Consider the following 15,490-nt stretch of genomic DNA (forward strand, 5'->3'; position numbering starts at 1 on the left):
ATTTCTTTGAACATTCGGGAGGTCGAGAGTGTTTCAAACTGATCCCTTTGACCGGACATTCGGGAGGTCGAGAGTATTTTAATCTGATCACTTTGATCGAACATTCAGGAGGTCAAGAGTGTTTCAATCTGATCACTTTGATTGAACATTCGGGAGGTCGAGAGTGTTTCAAACTGATCACTTTGATTGAACATTAGGGAGGTCGAGAGTGTTTCAAACTGATCACTTTGATCGAACATTCGGGAGGTAAAGAGTGTTTCAAACTGATCACTTTGATCGAACAATCGGGAGGTCGAGAGTGTTTCAAACTGATCACTTTGATCGAACATTCGTGCGGTCGACAGTGTTTCAATCTGATCACTTTGATCGAACATTCGAGGGGTCGAGAGTGTTTCAATCTGATCACTTTGATTGAACATTCGGGAGTTCGAGAGTGTTTCAAACTGATCACTTTGATTGAACATTCGGGAGGTCAAGAGTGTTTCAATCTGATCACTTTGATTGAACATTCGGGAGGTCGAGAGTGTTTCAATCTGATCCCTTTGATCGAACATTCAGGAGGTTAAGAGTGTTTCAAACTGATCCCTTTGATTGAACATTCGGGAGGTCGAGAGTGTTTCAATCTGATCACTTTGATCGAACATTTGGGAGGTAAAGAGTGTTTCAAACTGATCACTTTGATCGAACATTCGGGAGGTCGAGAGTGTTTCAAACTGATCACTTTGATCGAACATTCGGGAGGTCGAGAGTGTTTCAATCTGATCCCTTTGAACGAACATTCGGGAGGTCGAGAGTGTTTCAATCTGATCACTTTGATCGAACATTCGGGAGGTCGAGAGTGTTTCAAACTGATCACTTTGATTGAACATTCGGGAGGTCGAGAGTGTTTCAAACTGATCACTTTGATTGAATATTCGGGAGGTCGAGAGTGTTTCAATCTGATCCCTTTGATCGAACATTCGGGAGGTCGAGAGTGTTTCAAATTGATCGCTTTGATCGCACATTCGGGAGGTCGAGAGTGTTTCAAACTGATCGCTTTGATCGAACATTCGGGAGGTAAAGAGTGTTTCAAACTGATCACTTTGATCGAACATTCGGGAGGTCGAGAGTGTTTCAAACTGATCACTTTGATCGAACATTCGGGAGGTAAAGAGTGTTTCAAACTGATCACTTTGATTGAACATTCGGGAGGTCAAGAGTGTTTCAATCTGATCACTTTGATTGAACATTCGGGAGGTCGAGAGTGTTTCAATCTGATCCCTTTGATCGAACATTCAGGAGGTTAAGAGTGTTTCAAACTGATCCCTTTGATTGAACATTCGGGAGGTCGAGAGTGTTTCAATCTGATCACTTTGATCGAACATTTGGGAGGTAAAGAGTGTTTCAAACTGATCACTTTGATCGAACATTCGGGAGGTCGAGAGTGTTTCAAACTGATCACTTTGATCGAACATTCGGGAGGTCGAGAGTGTTTCAATCTGATCCCTTTGAACGAACATTCGGGAGGTCGAGAGTGTTTCAATCTGATCACTTTGATCGAACATTCGGGAGGTCGAGAGTGTTTCAAACTGATCACTTTGATTGAACATTCGGGAGGTCGAGAGTGTTTCAAACTGATCACTTTGATTGAATATTCGGGAGGTCGAGAGTGTTTCAATCTGATCCCTTTGATCGAACATTCGGGAGGTCGAGAGTGTTTCAAATTGATCGCTTTGATCGCACATTCGGGAGGTCGAGAGTGTTTCAAACTGATCGCTTTGATCGAACATTCGGGAGGTAAAGAGTGTTTCAAACTGATCACTTTGATCGAACATTCGGGAGGTCGAGAGTGTTTCAAACTGATCACTTTGATCGAACATTCGGGAGGTCGAGAGTGTTTCAAACTGATCACTTTGATTGAACATTCGGGAGGTCGAGAGTGTTTCAAACTGATCACTTTGATTGAATATTCGGGAGGTCGAGAGTGTTTCAATCTGATCCCTTTGATCGAACATTCGGGAGGTCGAGAGTGTTTCAAATTGATCGCTTTGATCGCACATTCGGGAGGTCGAGAGTGTTTCAAACTGATCGCTTTGATCGAACATTCGGGAGGTCGAGAGTGTTTCAAACTGATCACTTTGATCGAACATTCGGGAGGTCGAGAGTGTTTCAAACTGATCACTTTGATTGAACATTCGGGAGGTCGAGAGAGTTTCAATCTGATCCCTTTGAACGAACATTCGGGAGGTCGAGAGTGTTTCAATCTGATCACTTTGATCGAACATTCGGGAGGTCGAGAGTGTTTCAAACTGATCACTTTGATTGAACATTCGGGAGGTCGAGAGTGTTTCAAACTGATCACTTTGATTGAATATTCGGGAGGTTGAGAGTGTTTCAATCTGATCCCTTTGATCGAACATTCGGGAGGTCGAGAGTGTTTCAAATTGATCGCTTTGATCGCACATTCGGGAGGTCGAGAGTGTTTCAAACTGATCACTTTGATTGAATATTCGGGAGGTCGAGAGTGTTTCAATCTGATCCCTTTGATCGAACATTCGGGAGGTCGAGAGTGTTTCAAATTGATCGCTTTGATCGCACATTCGGGAGGTCGAGAGTGTTTCAAACTGATCGCTTTGATCGAACATTCGGGAGGTAAAGAGTGTTTCAAACTGATCACTTTGATCGAACATTCGGGAGGTCGAGATTGTTTCAAACTGATCACTTTGATTGAATATTCGGGAGGTTGAGAGTGTTTCAATCTGATCCCTTTGATCGAACATTCGGGAGGTCGAGAGTGTTTCAAATTGATCGCTTTGATCGCACATTCGGGAGGTCGAGAGTGTTTCAAACTGATCACTTTGATTGAATATTCGGGAGGTCGAGAGTGTTTCAATCTGATCCCTTTGATCGAACATTCGGGAGGTCGGGAGTGTTTCAAATTGATCGCTTTGATCGCACATTCGGGAGGTCGAGAGTGTTTCAAACTGATCGCTTTGATCGAACATTCGGGAGGTAAAGAGTGTTTCAAACTGATCACTTTGATCGAACATTCGGGAGGTCGAGAGTGTTTCAAACTGATCACTTTGATCGAACATTCGGGAGGTCGAGAGTGTTTCAAACTGATCACTTTGATTGAACATTCGGGAGGTCGAGAGTGTTTCAAACTGATCACTTTGAACGAACATTCGGGAGGTCGAGAGTGTTTCAATCTGATCCCTTTGATCGAACATTCGGGAGGTCGAGAGTGTTTCAAATTGATCGCTTTGATCGCACATTCGGGAGGTCGAGAGTGTTTCAAACTGATCACTTTGATTGAATATTCGGGAGGTCGAGAGTGTTTCAATCTGATCCCTTTGATCGAACATTCGGGAGGTCGAGAGTGTTTCAAATTGATCGCTTTGATCGCACATTCGGGAGGTCGAGAGTGTTTCAAACTGATCGCTTTGATCGAACATTCGGGAGGTAAAGAGTGTTTCAAACTGATCACTTTGATCGAACATTCGGGAGGTCGAGATTGTTTCAAACTGATCACTTTGATTGAATATTCGGGAGGTTGAGAGTGTTTCAATCTGATCCCTTTGATCGAACATTCGGGAGGTCGAGAGTGTTTCAAATTGATCGCTTTGATCGCACATTCGGGAGGTCGAGAGTGTTTCAAACTGATCACTTTGATTGAATATTCGGGAGGTCGAGAGTGTTTCAATCTGATCCCTTTGATCGAACATTCGGGAGGTCGGGAGTGTTTCAAATTGATCGCTTTGATCGCACATTCGGGAGGTCGAGAGTGTTTCAAACTGATCGCTTTGATCGAACATTCGGGAGGTAAAGAGTGTTTCAAACTGATCACTTTGATCGAACATTCGGGAGGTCGAGAGTGTTTCAAACTGATCACTTTGATCGAACATTCGGGAGGTCGAGAGTGTTTCAAACTGATCACTTTGATTGAACATTCGGGAGGTCGAGAGTGTTTCAAACTGATCACTTTGATTGAATATTCGGGAGGTCGAGAGTGTTTCAATCTGATCCCTTTGATCGAACATTCGGGAGGTCGAGAGTGTTTCAAATTGATCACTTTGATCGCACATTCGGGAGGTCGAGAGTGTTTCAAACTGATCGCTTTGATCGAACATTCGGGAGGTCGAGAGTGTTTCAAACTGATCACTTTGATCGAACATTCGGGAGGTCGAGAGTGTTTCAAACTGATCACTTTGATCGAACATTCGGGAGGTCGAGAGAGTTTCAATCTGATCCCTTTGAACGAACATTCGGGAGGTCGAGAGTGTTTCAATCTGATCACTTTGATCGAACATTCGGGAGGTCGAGAGTGTTTCAAACTGATCACTTTGATTGAACATTCGGGAGGTCGAGAGTGTTTCAAACTGATCACTTTGATTGAATATTCGGGAGGTTGAGAGTGTTTCAATCTGATCCCTTTGATCGAACATTCGGGAGGTCGAGAGTGTTTCAAATTGATCGCTTTGATCGCACATTCGGGAGGTCGAGAGTGTTTCAAACTGATCGCTTTGATCGAACATTCGGGAGGTAAAGAGTGTTTCAAACTGATCACTTTGATCGAACAATCGGGAGGTCGAGAGTGTTTCAAACTGATCACTTTGATCGAACATTCGGGAGGTCGAGAGTGTTTCAAACTGATCACTTTGATCGAACATTCGGGAGGTCGAGAGTGTTTCAAACTGATCACTTTGATGTTTGCAACTTTCCTAAGTTTAGTGACCTGCAGCCAAACATGACAAATATTGTACTTTGGCTCCAGAGCGTCCATTGATGGCGGCCAATAAAGAGGTTGTGATTTACAAGTGAATCATTCCAGCGGTGGGTGGAAAAAAAGAAAAATGTCGGATCAATAAATCATCCTGTAGGATTTGCTCCAAGCTGGCAGCCTGCAAATCAGAGGTTAGCGTTTTTTGGCGGGACTAATTAGCTCGCAGCCGCTTCATCGCCTCCACGCCGCTCGACTTTTCATCTTGCGTTACACGCTCCGTCCCGCGCCAGGAGACTCAATCCTGCTGCTTGTTCTCCCGCAGAGCCAAGTTGTGGCCCACTACAAGGGGACCAGACACGGCAGGAAGCCCAAGGCCCCGGACGCTCCCAAAACCAGGAGGAGAGGCTCAGCGGTCGCCAAGGAGACGGGCGGCCATGAAGCTGCCGCGGGCGTCGTCGACGACAAAGGTTGGTTTGCACTTTTCCACTTTTTGTTCGCACGTGCTCACTGAGGACGTTAAGACGCCCGTCGTAAATTGAACGGCAAAATATAAACACGCTTTAGCACTTTAGCACAAGTTTTTGTGTCTCAGTCTGTGGGGTGAAAATATGGAGCAGTCTGAGTGATGAACTCACACATTGTTCAAAGACATTTTAAGAAATTGTACAAATGTAATATTTTGAATGTGAGTATGAATGACTTCTATGACTCACTTATTAAGAATTGTAAGCACATAGTTCTGAGCAAATTACGTTTTGTGGATCCAGATGATTGTGATAAAATGTGCTTCTGAGGAAACTGGATATTAGTTAAAGTAACTATGTAAAAAAAAAAAGGGGGATTCAAAAAGTGTAAACTTCTTCCCATTACCTTTTTGAGATATGTTTAATTTAATTTAATTACATTTTTCTTTTATTAATTAAATTTTCTTTTCTTTTTTTTGTGAAATAATAATATTGCCATTGAGCACTAGATTGTTCACTGGAGATATGTGTGTAACATAAGTGCACAATTTAGGTGCCTAAAATAAGACCACTACTTAAGTGCACGGGTTAAGTGCATGACATAAGTTCACAATTAATGTGCGTAAAATATGGCCACCTCTTCAGTGCACAAGTACATTTAGGTACGTAACATAAGTGCACAATTTAGGTGCGTAAAATAAGGCCACCACTTAAGTGCACAAGTTAAGTACACGGGTTAAGTGCGTGACATAAGTTCACAATTTATGTGCGTAAAATATGGCCACCTCTTCAGTGCACAAGTACATTTAGGTGCGTAACATAAGTGCACAATTTAGGTGCGTAAAATAAGGCCACCATTTATGTGCACAAGTTAAGTGCATGTGTTAAGTGCGTAACATAAGTGCACAATTTAAGTGCCTAAAATAAGGCCACCACTTAAGTGCACAAGTTGAGTACACGTGTTAAGTGCGTAACAAAAGTGCACAATTTATGTGCGTCAAATATAGCCACCTCTTCAGTGCACAAGTTAAGTGTAACATAAGTGCACAATTTACGTGCGTAAAATTAGGCTACCACATAAGTGCACAAGTTAAGTACACGTGTTAAGTGCGTAACATGAGTGCACAATTTAAGGGCGTAAAATATGGCCACCTCTTCATTGCACAAGTTAAGTACATGTGTTAAGTGCGTAACATAAGGTTGCAATTTATGTGCGTAAAATATGGCCACTGTTTCAGTGCACAGGTACATTTAAGTGCATAACATAAGGGCACAATTTAAGTGTGTAAAATATGGCCACCTCTTCAGTGCACAAGTACATTTAAGTGCGTAACATAAGTGCACAATTTAAGTGTGTAAAATATGGCCACCACTTAAGTGCACAAGTCAAGTGCATGTGTTAAGTGCGTAACATAAGTGCACAATTTAAGTGCCTAAAATAAGGCCACCGTTTCAGTGCACAAGTACATTTAAGTGCATAACATAAGTGCACAATTTAAGTGCGTAAAATTAGGCCACCACTTAAGTGCACAAGTTAAGTACATGTGTTAAGTGCGTAACATAAGTGCACAATTTAGGGGCGTAAAATATGGCCACTTCTTCAGTGCACAATTTAAGTACACGTGTTAAGTGCGAAACATAAGTGCACAATTTAGGTGCATAAAATATGGCCACTACTTAAGTGCATAAGTTGAGTACACGTGTTAAGTGCGTAACATAAGTTCACAATTAATGTGCGTAAAATATGGTCACCTCTTCAGTGCACAAGTACATTTAAGTGCGTAACATAAGTGCACAATTTAGGTGCGTAAAATATGGCCACTACTAAGTGCACAACTTGGGTACATGTGTTAAGTGTGTAACATAAGTGCACAATGTACGTGCGTAAAATAAGGCCACCACTTAAGTGCACAAGTTAAGTGCACATGTTAAGTGTGTAACATAAGTGCACAATTTAGGTGCGTAAAATAAGGCCACTACTTAAGTGCATAAAATATGGCCACTACTTAAGTGCACAAGTTAAGTGCACATGTTAAGTGCGTAACATAAGTGCACAATTTAAGTGTGTAAACTATGGCCACCACTTCAGTGCACAAGTACATTTAAGTGCGTAACATAAGTGCACAATTGATGTGCGTAAATATGGCCACCTTTTCAGTGCACAAGTACATTTAAGTGCGTAACATTAGTGCATAATTTAAGTGTGTAAAATATGGCCACCACTTAAGTGCACAAGTCAAGTGCATGTGTTAAGTGCGTAACATAAGTGCACAATTTAAGTGCCTAAAATAAGGCCACCACTTAAGTGCACAAGTTAAGTACACGTGTTAAGTGCATAACATAAGTGCACAATTTATGTGCGTAAAATATGGCCACCACTTCAGTGCACAAGTTAAGTACACGTGTTAAGTGCGTAACATAAGTGCACAATTTAGGGGCATAAAATATGGCTACCTCTTCAGTGCACAAGTTAAGTACATGTGTTAAGTGCATAACACAAGTTCACAATTTATGTGCGTAAAATATGGCCACCATTTCAGTGCACAAGTACATTTAAGTGCATAACATAAGTGCACAATTTAAGTGCGTAAAATTAGGCCACCACTTAAGTGCACAAGTTAAGTACACGTGTTAAGTGCGTAACATAAGTGCACAATTTAAGTGTGTAAAATATGCCCACCACTACCGTGCACAAGTTAAGTACATGTGTTAAGTGCGTAACATAAGGCCACCACTTCAGTGCACAAGTTAAGTGCACGTGTTAAGTGCGTAACATAAGTGCACAATTTAAGTGCGTAAAATATGGCCACCACTTAAGTGCACAAGTTAAGTACATGTGTTAAGTGCGTAGCATAAGTGCACAATTTAGGTGCGTACAATATGTCCACTACTAAGTGCATAAGTTAAGTACACGTGGTAAGTGTGTAACATAAGTGCACAATTTAGGTGCGTAAAATATGGCCACTACTTAAGTGCAAAAGTTAAGTGCACGTGTTAAGTGCGTAACATAAGTGCACAATTTAGGTGCATAAAATATGGTCACCACTAAGTGCACAAGTTAAGTGCACGTGTTAAGTGCATAAAATATGTTCACAATTTGTGTGTAAAATATGGACACCACTTCAGTGCACAAGCTAAGTACACGTGTTAAGTGCGTAACATAAGTGCACAATTGAAGTGAGTAAAATAAGGCCACCACTTAAGTACACAAGTTAAGTCCACGTGTTAATTGCGTAACATAAGTGCACAATTTAAGTGCGTAAAATATGGCCACCTCTTCAGTGTACAAGTACATTTAAGTGCGTTAGATAAGTGCACAATTTTAGTGTGTAAAATATGGCCACCACTTAAGTGCACAAGTCAAGTGCATGTGTTAAGTGCTTAACATAAGTGCACAATTTAAGTGCCTAAAATAAGGCCACCACTTAAGTGCACAAGTTAAGTACATGTGTTAAGTGCGTAACACAAGTTCACAATTTATGTGCGTAAAATATGGCCATAACATAAGTGCACAATTTAAGTGCGTAAAATTAGGCCACCACTTAAGTGCACAAATTAAGTACACGTGTTAAGTGCGTAACATAAGTGCACAATTTAGGGGTGTAAAATATGGTCACCTCTTCAGTGCACAATTTAAGTACACGTGTTAAGTGCGAAACATAAGTGCACAATTTAGGTGCATAAAATATGACCACTACTTAAGTACATAAGTTGACTACACGTGTTAAGTGCGTAACATAAGTTCACAATGTATGTGCGTAAAATATGGCCACCTCTTCAGTGCACAAGTACATTTAAGTGCGTAACATAAGTGCACAATTTAGGTGCGTACAATATGGCCACTACTAAGTGCACAACTTGAGTACATGTGTTAAGTGCGTAACATAAGTGCACAATGTACGTGCGTAAAATAAGGCCACCACTTAAGTGCACAAGTTAATTACACGTGTTATGTGAGTAACATAAGGGCACAATTTAGGTGCATAAAATATGGCCACTACTTAAGTGCACACGTTAAGTACACGTGTTAAGTGCGTAACACAAGTTCACACATTATGTGCGTAAAATATGGCCACCTCTCCAGTGCACAAGTACATTTAAGTGCGTAACATAAGTGCACAATTTAAGTGTGTAAAATATGGCCACCACTTAAGTACACGTGTTAAGTGAGTAACAAAAGTGCACAATTTAAGTGCATAAAATATGGCCACTACTTAAGTGCACACGTTAAGTACACGTGTTAAGTGCGTAACACAAGTTCACACATTATGTGCGTAAAATATGGCCACCTCTTCAGTGCACAAGTACATTTAAGTGCGTAACATAAGTGCACAATTTAAGTGTGTAAACTATGGCCACCACTTCAGTGCACAAGTACATTTAAGTGCGTAACATAAGTGCACAATTGATGTGCGTAAATATGGCCACCTTTTCAGTGCACAAGTACATTTAAGTGCGTAACATTAGTGCATAATTTAAGTGTGTAAAATATGGCCACCACTTAAGTGCACAAGTCAAGTGCATGTGTTAAGTGCGTAACATAAGTGCACAATTTAAGTGCCTAAAATAAGGCCACCACTTAAGTGCACAAGTTAAGTACACGTGTTAAGTGCATAACATAAGTGCACAATTTTTGTGCGTAAAATATGGCCACCACTTCAGTGCACAAGTTAAGTACACGTGTTAAGTGCGTAACATAAGTGCACAATTTAGGGGCATAAAATATGGCTACCTCTTCAGTGCACAAGTTAAGTACATGTGTTAAGTGCATAACACAAGTTCACAATTTATGTGCGTAAAATATGGCCACCATTTCAGTGCACAAGTACATTTAAGTGCATAACATAAGTGCACAATTTAAGTGCGTAAAATTAGGCCACCACTTAAGTGCACAAGTTAAGTACACGTGTTAAGTGCGTAACATAAGTGCACAATTTAAGTGTGTAAAATATGCCCACCACTACCGTGCACAAGTTAAGTACATGTGTTAAGTGCGTAACATAAGGCCACCACTTCAGTGCACAAGTTAAGTGCACGTGTTAAGTGCGTAACATAAGTGCACAATTTAAGTGCGTAAAATATGGCCACCACTTAAGTGCACAAGTTAAGTACATGTGTTAAGTGCGTAGCATAAGTGCACAATTTAGGTGCGTACAATATGTCCACTACTAAGTGCATAAGTTAAGTACACGTGGTAAGTGCGTAACATAAGTGCACAATTTAGGTGCGTAAAATATGGCCACTACTTAAGTGCAAAAGTTAAGTGCACGTGTTAAGTGCGTAACATAAGTGCACAATTTAGGTGCATAAAATATGGTCACCACTAAGTGCACAAGTTAAGTGCACGTGTTAAGTGCATAAAATATGTTCACAATTTGTGTGTAAAATATGGACACCACTTCAGTGCACAAGCTAAGTACACGTGTTAAGTGCGTAACATAAGTGCACAATTGAAGTGAGTAAAATAAGGCCACCACTTAAGTACACAAGTTAAGTCCACGTGTTAATTGCGTAACATAAGTGCACAATTTAAGTGCGTAAAATATGGCCACCTCTTCAGTGTACAAGTACATTTAAGTGCGTTAGATAAGTGCACAATTTGTGTGTAAAATATGGCCACCACTTAAGTGCACAAGTCAAGTGCATGTGTTAAGTGCTTAACATAAGTGCACAATTTAAGTGCCTAAAATAAGGCCACCACTTAAGTGCACAAGTTAAGTACATGTGTTAAGTGCGTAACACAAGTTCACAATTTATGTGCGTAAAATATGGCCATAACATAAGTGCACAATTTAAGTGCGTAAAATTAGGCCACCACTTAAGTGCACAAGTTAAGTACACGTGTTAAGTGCGTAACATAAGTGCACAATTTAGGGGTGTAAAATATGGTCACCTCTTCAGTGCACAATTTAAGTACACGTGTTAAGTGCGAAACATAAGTGCACAATTTAGGTGCATAAAATATGACCACTACTTAAGTACATAAGTTGACTACACGTGTTAAGTGCGTAACATAAGTTCACAATGTATGTGCGTAAAATATGGCCACCTCTTCAGTGCACAAGTACATTTAAGTGCGTAACATAAGTGCACAATTTAGGTGCGTACAATATGGCCACTACTAAGTGCACAACTTGAGTACATGTGTTAAGTGCGTAACATAAGTGCACAATGTACGTGCGTAAAATAAGGCCACCACTTAAGTGCACAAGTTAATTACACGTGTTATGTGAGTAACATAAGGGCACAATTTAGGTGCATAAAATATGGCCACTACTTAAGTGCACACGTTAAGTACACGTGTTAAGTGCGTAACACAAGTTCACACATTATGTGCGTAAAATATGGCCACCTCTCCAGTGCACAAGTACATTTAAGTGCGTAACATAAGTGCACAATTTAAGTGTGTAAAATATGGCCACCACTTAAGTACACGTGTTAAGTGAGTAACAAAAGTGCACAATTTAAGTGCATAAAATATGGCCACTACTTAAGTGCACACGTTAAGTACACGTGTTAAGTGCGTAACACAAGTTCACACATTATGTGCGTAAAATATGGCCACCTCTTCAGTGCACAAGTACATTTAAGTGCGTAACATAAGTGCACAATTTAAGTGTGTAAAATATGGCCACCACTTCAGTGCACAAGTTAAGTACAAGTGTTAAGTGTGTAACATAAGTGCACAATTTAAGTGCGTAAAATATGGCCACCACTAAGTGCACAAGTTAAGTATACATGTTAAGTGTGTAACATAAGTCCACAACTTAAGTGCGTAAATTAGGGCCACCACTTAAGTACACGTGTTAAGTGAGTAACAAAAGTGCACAATTTAAGTGCATAAAATATGTCCGAAACTAAGTTCCCAAGTTAAGTACACGTGTTAAGTGCATAACATAACTCCACAACTTAAGTGCGTAAAATATGGCCAACACTTAAGTGCACCAGTTAAGTACACAATAAGGCCGTAAGATAGAGGCACAATTTAAGTGTGTAAAATAAGGTCACCACTTAAGTGGACAAGTTAAGTACACGTGTTAAGTGCGTAACATAAGTTCACAATTTATGTGCCTAAAATATGGCCACCACTAAGTGCACAAGTTAAGTACACGTGTTAAGTGCGTAACATAAGTGCACAATTTAAGTGTGTAAAATATGGCCACCACTTCAGTGAACAAGTTAAGTACATGTGTTAAGTGCGTAACATAAGTGCACAATTTAGGTGCCTAAAATAAGGCCGCCACTTAAGTGCACAAGTTAAGTACATGTGTTAAGTGCGTAACACAAGTTTACAATTTATGTGCGTAAAATATGGCCACCACTAAGTCCACAAGTTAAGTACATGTGATAAGTGCGTAACATAAGTGCACAATTGAAGTGAGTAAAATAAGGCCACCACTTAAGTGCACAAGTTAAGTACATGTGTTAAGTGCAGTGACGTGCGGTGAGGTTGATGGCTGGTGAGGCACTGACTTCATCACAGTCAGATTTACAAACATATGAACCCTAAAGAGTATCTTATTCACCATTTGATTGGCAGCAGTTAACGGGTTATGTTTAAAAGCTCATACCAGCATTCTTCCCTGCTTGGCACTCAGCATCAAGGCTTGGAATTGGGGGTTAAATCACCAAAAATTATTCCCGGGCGCGGCGCCGCTGCTGCCCACTGCTCCCCTCACCTCCCAGGGGGTGAACAAGGAAATGGGTCAAATGCAGAGGACAAATTTCATTACACCTAGTGTGTGTGTGACAATCATTGGTACTTTAACTTAACTTTAACTTTACACATACAAACTGTAGCACACAAAAAAAGCACATTTAATTTAAAAAAAAACGTTATTATGGTCTTACCTTTACTTATAAATGAAGTCCATGCGCCGCTGTTGTGCTGGATTAATGGCACCCCCGCCGTAGAATGCACCCCCTGACGGGAGTGTTATATCAACTAAAGCCCTCACTTAAACTTTCCACGTGCAAGATTGAATCTATTTAAAAAAGTGTAACCGAGGGTTTATAAATGTCGCCTATACTGTATGAAACTACAAAATAACAAACACGGAGGCTCCAGTTTGCACGAGGACCACTTTATTTACCTTCTTTCAAAAACCTCTGCTCCACTTCCGCTCTTAGCGCCTTCAAAATAAGAGCTCAAGGCATATACTGTATAACAGCGCATAACAGGAACTTAACATCACAAAGAGGAAAGCCCATAAAAATAGGTTACAAAAGTTATTTTATAAGAAGCCAAAAAGTGCAAAAACAATAATGTTCGTGTTGGAGGAGTTGTGAATTAGATACACCTGCATTCTGCAGGTGTACCTAATGTTGTGGCCCTGCAGTCATTCACAACTCCTCCAACACGAACATTATTGTTTTTGCACTTTTTGGCTTCTTATGAAATAACTTTTTTAAATAGATTCAATCTTGCACGTGGAAAGTTTAAGTGTGGGCTTTAGTTGATATAACACTCCCGTCAGGGGGTGCATTCTACGGCGGGGGTGCAGGAGGCGGGATTACTGCGAGCCTCAGCCAGTGCGTCTTTTGCAGCCGTTTTATGATCGCTCAGGACAAGAAATACGTTACACACATACAGTTGTTGACAAAATACACTGTACATTATATACCTCAGCTAACTAAACTTTGGAAATGTATAATATAATTCATATAGCAATACGGTCTCACTGCACAGCAGGCCAGCAGTTAGCCGAGTCCGCAATCCATGTTGAGGCACTGAGTGACGTGCCTCAACTGGCTGCTGATCACCGCACCGTCTCTTCTCAGTATTTGAACGGCAAATGTGAAAATTCAGCGATTTTAAATAAAGATAATCTAAAACTGGTGAAGTTAAATGGAAAATAACTTTATAGTATAATCACTGGATACATATAACAATTTAATAAAAAAAAAATATTTTTACATTTTTTTTCTTTCCATGATGGGAGGCGGGGCCTCACCTGCCTCTAGTGACTGCACGTCACTGACCCCTAGTACAGTGTTTTTCAACCACTGTGCCGCGGCACACTAGTGTGCCATGAGATACATACAGTCTGGTGTGCCGTGGGAGATTGTTTAATTTCACCTATTTGGGTTAAAAATATTTTTTGCAAACCAGTAATTATAGTCTGCAAATGATGTGTTGTTGTTGAGTGTCGGTGCTGTCTAGAGCTCGGCAGAGTAACCGTGTAATACTCTTCCATATCAGTAGGTGGCAGCTAATTGCTTTGTAGATGTCGGAAACAGCGGGAGGCAGTGTGCAGGTAAAATTGTGTCTAATGCTTAAACCAAAAATAAACAAAAGGTGAGTGTCCCTAAGAAAAGGCATTGAAGCTAAAGGAAGGCTATGCAGAACGAAACTAAAACTGAACTGGCTACAAAGTAAACAAATAGAATGCTGGACGACAGCAAAGACTTGCTGTGGAGCAAAGACGGCGTCCACAATGTACATCCGAACATGACAATCAACAATGTCCCCACAAAGAAGGATAAAAACAACTGAAATATTCTTGATTGCTAAAACAAAGTCGATGCGGGAAATATCGCTCTAAGGAAGGCATGAAACTGGTACAGGAAAATACCAAAAAAAAGAGAAAAAGCCACCAAAATAGGAGCGCAAGACAAGAACTAAAACACTACACGCAGGAAAACAGCAAAAAAGTCCAAATAAGTCAGGGGGTGATGTGACAGGTGGTGAAAATGCACCTACTTTGAGACAAGAGCTACAGTGATGCATGCTTGGTTATGCTTTAAAGTCATATCCAACAATTACGACAACGACTTTTTATTGTCAACTGAGTTTTGTTTTTTAATGATTTCTGCTGGTGGTGTGCCTCCGCATTTTTTCAACGCAAAAAATGTGCCTAGGCTCAAAAAAGGTTGAAAAACACTGCCCTAGTATATATATATGTGTATATATATATAACAAATACTTGAATTTCAGTGAATTGTAGCTATAAATATACTCCTCCCCCCTTAACCCCGCCCCCGGCCTTGCACACCCCGACCACCTCAACCCGGAGGTCTCAAGGTTGGCACACCCTGATCTCACCCCCGGCCTCCTCCCTCCTCCAACCTTCCCTAATCCCTCTATCTCTCTCATCTTCTCCAACCGCATCCTCCCTCCTGAACACAGAGGCCCAGCAGGAGGCCTGATGATGATGACGATGATAATCATGATGATGTTGGCTGTTTCTCCAGCCGTCAGCGAGCTCATCGGAGCGGATTCGGGGCGCGAGCGTGCAAACCGCTGAGCCGCGGCGACGACGGAAATTAGCCGCGGATCATTTGCCCTCCCGCCGCTGCCGAGTCTCCTCCCGGGTGCAGATTA

The 15,490-nt window shown here is 41.0% G+C and overlaps 1 protein-coding gene across 2 annotated transcripts in view; it reads left to right on the forward strand.

Annotated features, from left to right (window-relative positions):
• znf385d (zinc finger protein 385D) overlaps positions 1–15,490 on the forward strand; it is a 264,331-nt gene that overhangs the window by 170,882 nt on the left and 77,959 nt on the right. For both annotated transcript variants that reach the window (XM_061956540.2, XM_061956548.2), the window contains exon 3: positions 5,025–5,169. In XM_061956540.2, the coding sequence (XP_061812524.1) occupies positions 5,025–5,169 (145 nt within the window). The remainder of the gene's footprint in view (positions 1–5,024; positions 5,170–15,490) is intronic.

Source organism: Nerophis lumbriciformis, linkage group LG04 (genome assembly GCF_033978685.3).
Source record: "Nerophis lumbriciformis linkage group LG04, RoL_Nlum_v2.1, whole genome shotgun sequence".
Lineage (NCBI taxonomy): Eukaryota > Metazoa > Chordata > Actinopteri > Syngnathiformes > Syngnathidae > Nerophis > Nerophis lumbriciformis.